Genomic DNA, 7,418 nt, shown 5'->3' on the forward strand with positions numbered 1-7,418 from the left:
TCTTGGTGTAGAGAAACCCGCTCCTCCTGCGATAGAGTGCCAAAGTTCCCAAGAGTAAGAGAAAACGTATAACAAATGGTCCCTTGATTCAAGATCTGAATTACAGAGGAAGCAAGTTGGATCAGTGTCAATTCCCCAGTCCACCATTCTGTTTTTGGTAGGGCATCTGTCAAGGACAAACAACCAAGATAAGAATTTGTGACGTGGAATTCCCTTCGAGAACAAGATCTCCTTACACCAAGGGACTCGTTGTTGCCTCACACGCAGAAGGTTATAGATTGCCATTGTTGAGTAGACATTCGATTTATTTCCATCAGGCATCCATTCTAACCTATCCATGTCATTGGTGAGCGATAAGGTAGCGAGATATGATAGAATATTAACATGTGCTTCTGATCTCGCAGGTGGTAGTTTCTAATTGCCTAACTCCCATAGTTCTGCCAAGGTCGTTGCGCCGGAATTCCAGTGGTGCGAGAGCTTTCGCCTCGAAGGTATTTTGAGATGTTTCCAAAAGGTGACCAGTTACTCGACCAGAAATAGCAAGTTTCGATGTTTCCCACATCCTGTTTGATCCAATCAAAGACGGTGCCGCGTTGTAACAGTAAGTAGTTAGCAAGCTAGGAGTTCTTCTGTTTGGTGTTTTTTTTTTAAATATGATATATTAATTTAATCAGCCCCAAAAATGGGGGATCGGAACAGTACACTTTGCCGGCGAACTGGGAAACGTCACGGCTAGGTTGCATACAAGAAGAGTGTAGCTAAACACTCTAGGACTTCTGTGAGATACTAAGTAGCCCAAATAGAGTTTTTCTTGAAGAAGAGTAGCCAGAACAGCTTTGTCGCAGATGCGGTGTTCCAAGAGACCCAGTTCTTCAAACCCCAAACCTCGTTCCTGTTTTTGGAGCACAGACCTTGTCCCAAGCAACTTTGGAGGCCCCACTGCCATCCAGTTTTCCTTTTCATAAGAACTTAGACCACTTTCAAAGGGGTTCTTCTCATTGGAACTCTTAAAATTGTATTATGTATATATATGTATGTCTCATTTTAAGAACTTTTGTCTTTGGGGTTCCACAAAAATTGTGGAGCCCACAAATACTTATTATACCTATATAATATATACATAATACATATTTTAAGAACTCCAATGGGAAGAACCTCCATTGAAGGTTCTCTTCGAACAAAGGGAGTCAATTTCCGATAAGAGGAGTTTTCTTTTCATAAAGTTATATCAGTAAGGTTCTTGCTTTGTTTCTTTGTACCATGACAGCTTGAGAACTCATCTTTAAAACGAAATCACAAACCTAATTCAGGGTTTAGATTTCCAAAAGCTTTAAGCGTTGCCATATTAAAAACTGTACAAGTTTTGGCCAAAAAAAAAAAAGAAGAAACTGTTTAGCTACACTCTTCTTGTTTCTGTAAACCACCAGAATAAATGAACATGAATACAGCATGACGACAACTTCTCCATCACCATGCTAGCGAAATGGACAAATTCTTGGGCGTTTTTGATGCAATCTTAGTGGTAGAGGTTCGAGCTTGAACACTAGGATGAATCCCGTCCTCTCTTTCTTGATGATGACCGGTCTTTCGAAGAACCATTGCTTCTGATTAAATGCCAGGGAACAGACAAACTAAGAAAAATGAAGCTGCCCTTGATTCAGTAGCAGGTTTAGTAAGCTTACCCATCATCTGTTTTACTTGATGGCTCTTGTGTGGCATGCGATTGTGGAATCACCTGCACAGAAAGAAAGAAAGTCAAGCCATAGGTTTAGAAGAGTGAATATTAAACAACGATGGACAATACTGACAGGAAGACCAAGTTGTCTCATGCATCTGCTGTGGATTTCAACGTATTCTTCATAAGACTGCAAAAACAACAACAAACAAAAGAAGCAATCACAACACTTTGTCAAAGATTTGACAACAACAACAGCAAAACCAGAGCTCATGATGCTTCTTAAGAAAGCCCCTGTTAATGCAAAACTTGAGCTAAACCCTGAGATATATATAAGTAATATAGTTGAATATGGATCACAAATATCCCGGATGTTAAAAAATAAAATAAAACAACAAATGTCTTCACCAAGTTTCCAGTTGTGTGCCATAAGCATCTTTGAACCAAACCAACAATATGATTTACAAACAGATATGTTACAAGCAGATATGCCACTACCATGTTAAGAAAATCATCATCAGTTAGGGTATTCGCTAGAGGACTCTCCAAAGGCAAACCCCATGAGTTGAATCGTAAATACTTTTCTTGCTCTACACCATATCCTCCCTGTTGTGCAAGATGGAATCTGCTGAGGTCATCCTGGTTTGAGTAGACCGCAGGAGGGTAATGGCCCCACATATTGTTATTGTACTCTTCGTCTCCTGAGGAAGATGGAGGTTCCACGCGAGACCTTTTTGTTGAGTAATCATCCCTAGAAGAGCTGTCACACGCCAATATCAAGAACAAGCAGATATAAAGAGATCTAAGAACCAAACTATACCTATTCAGCAAACCGTCATCGCAGCTATGCGCATCAAGGAGTTCACAAAGTGCTTCACCAATATCTCCCGGCAACTCCTAGAGAATGCACACATTAAAAATACTTTATTTTTTCTAGCATTTAGGAGACAGACACTATCTTAGAATTTAGGGTGTTACCTGGCAATCGCGGCTAATCTTAACAGGCTTGTAATCATTCAAAGGATTCTTGAGATGAAGTGTTTTCTGAAAAGGCAACTCAGTCAGCCTCAACCATTTCACTTTAAAGCTGCGTCCCCAAGGGTTGTTCTTACCACCTCCCTGACTCCATATGTGGTCTCGTCTCCAACCCACAGGAGACAGCATCTCTGCATACCCTTGGAAGAATCCGCTCATGTTCACGCTGAATATTAAAACCACTCGACCAGAGTTCTACAACAAATAATCAGTATATCAAAAACCACTAAATGTTAACATTTATATTTAATCTTTTATCGAGGAGAGGTTTCTTACATGAAAAGCACCTTCAAGTATAGGCTCATTCATGACTTGAGTAGCCCATATCCCTCTCTCAACCGAGAGTTGAATATTGTCGTAGTTTAGACTTTTGATGATGAAGTATCTCGTTTGATACCCTGGTTTACTCTTGTTCTTACTTCCAAGAAAGTGACCTCGTACAGCATTGGAGGGCTTACGATCTCCAGAACTCTCTGTCCATCGTAATTCAACAAACCCAGTTAAACAAGACAATGAGAATAAACTGCTAAAAAGAAAGACACCTGGATCATCGGAGTTTGCTATATCTTGTTTCCAATCAGTCAAAGAAGAATCGACAACAGATACATTTTCCTTGGCAGTAGTAGAAGACATGCCTCTGTATATCCACAAAACAACAAAAGGATACCAATCAAATAAAAATCCACACTGATCAAAGAGACCACCACAAAATAAAAAGTCACTTTGAACTTTGAAGAACAAGAGTTTGCTCAGTGCCAGAGAGATGTTGACACAATCAAAATCGACTACTAGAATGAGAAACTAGTGTAGTTTGTAAGATTTTTACCAAATCAAATAGCACTACTAAATAATAAGTAAGTTTAATTAGTAATCATTAGTCTACCACAAAGAGAAATTAGTGTTCCTGAAGCAAATTAAAGGAAGTTCGACAGTAATTGTCCACAAGAACCAAACAAAAACCCAGAAACCTTAATTCAATGTGATAAATAAGAAAAAAACCATAAGCCATTTCGATAAAAAACCACACTGTAATTCTTAGAACGTTAACGAGATCAATTTTAACAGACGACGTTTACAGTTAACAAAAGTACAGTTAACTGTAATTATCGAAAACGAACCTTGATAGTATCTAAAAAGCTTCTCGGACAGGCAGGGAACGAGAGAAACCCAAGTGAAGAAGACACGAGAAGTAATTGACTCTTTTTCCTCTTACTCAAATCCAATGAAAGCCCTAATCTTCTTCTTCTTTTATTTTCTTTCAGTTTTTTCTTCTCTTTTTTTCTGTCGATGTAGTTCTCAATTATGGTAGAGTAACGTGTAGGTGAGGAAAGGTGTAAATTGAACGGACAGGATCCGATGGAAGATTTAAATCTAACGGTTTATCAGGCTTTGGTTATACCGCTGGTGGTGTATTGTATAGACGGCCCACTCTATTAATAGGCTCACCCGTTCGGCCTTCAAATGTAGATAAGCAAACCAACTCAAGGTTAGCTATGATTGTTCATAAATCATGTGTATTCGCTTATGGGCTAAGGCAGGACAAGATGGATCAGAGTCAAGCTCAGACTAGTCTACCTTTTGGGTTCTTTCATATCCGGTATATAGGTGTACCTTTATGTGTTAATAAAATAAAAAAAAATCGACGTTTGGAAAACTAAAGTCTCTCCTATGCTGGTAGACTTCATCTCCGTCCACCGGTTATCAATGGGGGATTACAAAATTCTGGTCCAGCACAATCATCATGCCTAAGGTGATAACCGAAAGATAGATTCCATGTGTGGAAAATTCCTTTAGAAAAGTAACTATGAAGCTCAAGCCTCTGCAAAAGTACCATGGAAATCGTGTTGTAATGAAAAGAAGGAAGGTGGTTTTGGATTGAGAAATCTAACTGTGTGGAACAGCGCTTTAAAAGTTGATTTACATTTTGTGCTTTGGGTGTCGCTGTTTATTTGTGAGGTGCTAAAAAGAAATTTGAATAATTTATGGGTTATTAATATTAAGACAAAAACACTCTTGACTAACGAAGAAGATGATCCAATAGAGGTCCTTAGCTTACCCCTAGATTAAATAAAATCGTGAGAATGTAGAGACTTGCTACCTCTAATCATGGAACTGGTCACCTTATGGAAACCTTTATGCCTATCTCAACCATCATCATCGTCTCCCTATTGCTATAGATTGTACTCTGGTTGAACTGTGGGAAAACAACTCGTGGATGCCCCCTCCAGCATGGTCAGAAAAGCAGGTAGGATTCTATCTTTCCTTTCACCTTTGGTCATATATGAGACACCTCAATCCTACTCTTTGGTTACCAAATGGTGTTAACTCCTCCTACTTTTTAACTGGTCAAATCTACACTCTTCTTTGTGAACCTTTTCAAGAAGTAGACTGGCATCGAGAAGTATGGTTCTCAGGGGGCATTCTAAAGCATAAATTCCTAACATGGCTTGTTGTGCTTAACTTGTGACCGCCTTCTCTAATGGGGGCTGAATACTGACCCATGTGGTCTTTTAAGCAACACTCACTTGGAATCCATCCATATGTTCTTCACTTGTGACTTTTCTTGGTAAATTTGAGAGAGACTTGATTCTACCAATTACTTCTCTCCTGAGAGAAAATAGAACTTGTTACTCGCTTAACTATTTGGTTTCAAAGGACAAAAATTCCACACAATTTTAATTATACTCATCTGGCAATAAACTATCTACATGTTATGGAAGGAAAGTAATAATCGTTTTCATCGGTAACATTTCCCCTCGTCTCCCTCTTTTGTCAAAGACATCAAGATCACAGTCGAAAGAACATGATTTCCAGCATGTACAATGATAGACTAGCGTTCTCCTCTGCTTTGATGCAAGTTTGGTTTACACACTAATACAGTTTCCCATCCTAACCTCGAACTCTCTTGACTACTTACAAGGTTCTCTCTACCTAGAGCTCTTAATCTATCATTACTATTGACATGTGATTCAAGTTGGTTTCTCTATTATGTTAAACATGGGCTATTTTGAACATTTCCAAAAGACACTTTATAACTTCAAATATGAAGTTTTTTGTTCTCTAAAAATGAATTTTGAAACTTCAAATATCAAGTTTTGAATAGTCACTACTCAAAATTTCAAATTTGAAGTTTCATATTTTTATTTGCATTTTTGTCTTTACAATACATATAACATTTTATGATTCCTAAACATATTTGCGTTTATCATTTTAATACTCATTTTTCATAAAACTTTTAAAGTAATATTTTAAATATTTTGAAACCAGATTTAGATAAAAAAAAATATTACCAAAGAAACTTAACAAATGCACTAATTGATTATATATGGGAGTGATACCACTCAAATTACCCTAAGGAGTGAATTACTCTCTCAAATAAGACGTTCAGTTGCAGTACTTAGGGATCGAATCCACAAGGAGATAGAGAACCTATTAAATCTAGTCAAATTATTAATTCTAAGTGTGTATTGTTTTATGGTTTAAAAGTAAATAGCAATCCTAATTGAGTAAGTCTATTGCTCGACTAACAAGATGATTGGGGGTGTAACTTATTGGAAGATATTAGATGCAGGGTTTCTATTCAGGTGTTGGAGATTATAATCCTATAGATGTCTAACAGTTGCATGCATGATATATTAGAGCTCAACTCCTTAATCACAGTGATCAGCGATGGCAATGTTTCACTGGTTAACTAACTAGATCTTGGATCTCAACTGTCGTCTTTTGATCACAAGAAAGTGTCGATCGATGATCCTATAGGGATATCGATCGATACACCTTTCGCAATATCGATCGATTGTCAGAAGACAATATCGATCGATGCTTCTAGCTAAGCCCTAGGCGCAAGTTGATAATGCTCACTAGTCTCCTACATCAGTGGTTAGCATCTCTCTAGCAGTCCTAGCATGATAGATTAGATTCATGATAGGATGGTCAAGGATACTTGACTCATGCTAATTCCTAGGTTCATGTGGCTAGTTGGTGGAAAGACAGCTACTTGTTTGGAAACAAGCATCCACCTCATCTCTGCACATTCTGGACCAAGCTGCAATGAAACTTCTTGTGGCCTCATCATTTCTGGTCCATCTCTCATCCATCTTATGTATTGCATTTGAGATGTTCTGTAGCCTTTCTTGGGTGTTTTCAATGTTGAACTGATGCCATCCTATCTTGTCGTAGGTGTATGCTGATAGCTCGTTCAGTTCCTCATGCATTGACTCCATTTTGTTTTGTATCAGTTGCTCGGTGTCTGGTGTAAACGTGGTATCGATCGATGTGACCAAGTGTTTATCGGTCGATGCTAGTGCCTTACTGTCGATCGATTTGGAGCGTTCTCTGTCGATCGATGCTGATATCTGGTGTTGAGATGCGAATTGCCTCTGAATGGCTTTGTCTTCCTTCTGTAACCACTCTGCATGCATATCCAGTCCACTGAGTTTGACGTCGAATGGAAAGTAGATGTCATCACACCGCTTCTCAAACCGGTCCTCCATGGTGTCAATAGCTGTGTAAAGTTTGATGTGATCTGATCAACTTCTGCTGCTGTGTAGGGAAGATGTTCTGTAGGTTTCTTGACGTCGAGCGATGCCCTGCGGAACCTATCGATCGATGTTGAACATTCTTCCTGAAAATCATGTTGATCATTAAGCGTGCCAATGTCCCTCTGGGCATTCATCATCTGTGTAGACAAGGTGTCCAAGTATCGCAT

General features: G+C 38.7%; 1 protein-coding gene across 7 annotated transcripts; it reads right to left on the reverse strand.

Moving 5' to 3' along the window:
• Positions 1–1,267: 1,267 nt before the first annotated feature.
• On the reverse strand, positions 1,268–3,998 carry LOC106322892 (YTH domain-containing protein 1). Of its 7 annotated transcripts, XM_013761046.1 has the most exons (9): positions 3,829–3,990; positions 3,253–3,347; positions 2,987–3,183; positions 2,654–2,905; positions 2,496–2,572; positions 2,174–2,435; positions 1,809–1,865; positions 1,683–1,735; positions 1,279–1,604 (listed from the first exon to the last, which is right to left on the reverse strand). In XM_013761046.1, the coding sequence occupies exons 2-9, from the start codon at positions 3,341–3,343 to the stop codon at positions 1,544–1,546; spliced, it is 1,050 nt and encodes a 349-aa protein (XP_013616500.1). In that variant the 5' UTR covers positions 3,344–3,347; positions 3,829–3,990; the 3' UTR covers positions 1,279–1,543. The 7 variants fall into 7 exon arrangements, with proteins under 7 accessions (XP_013616495.1, XP_013616500.1, XP_013616498.1 ...); XM_013761041.1 differs by having other exon boundaries at positions 1,268–1,604; positions 2,174–2,572; positions 2,987–3,347; positions 3,829–3,996; XM_013761045.1 differs by lacking the exons at positions 1,279–1,604; positions 1,683–1,735; positions 1,809–1,865 and having other exon boundaries at positions 1,877–2,435.
• Between the last annotated feature and the right edge of the window lie 3,420 nt (positions 3,999–7,418).

The sequence above is a fragment of the Brassica oleracea genome, chromosome C2 (genome assembly GCF_000695525.1).
Source record: "Brassica oleracea var. oleracea cultivar TO1000 chromosome C2, BOL, whole genome shotgun sequence".
In the NCBI taxonomy this organism is placed as follows: domain Eukaryota; kingdom Viridiplantae; phylum Streptophyta; class Magnoliopsida; order Brassicales; family Brassicaceae; genus Brassica; species Brassica oleracea.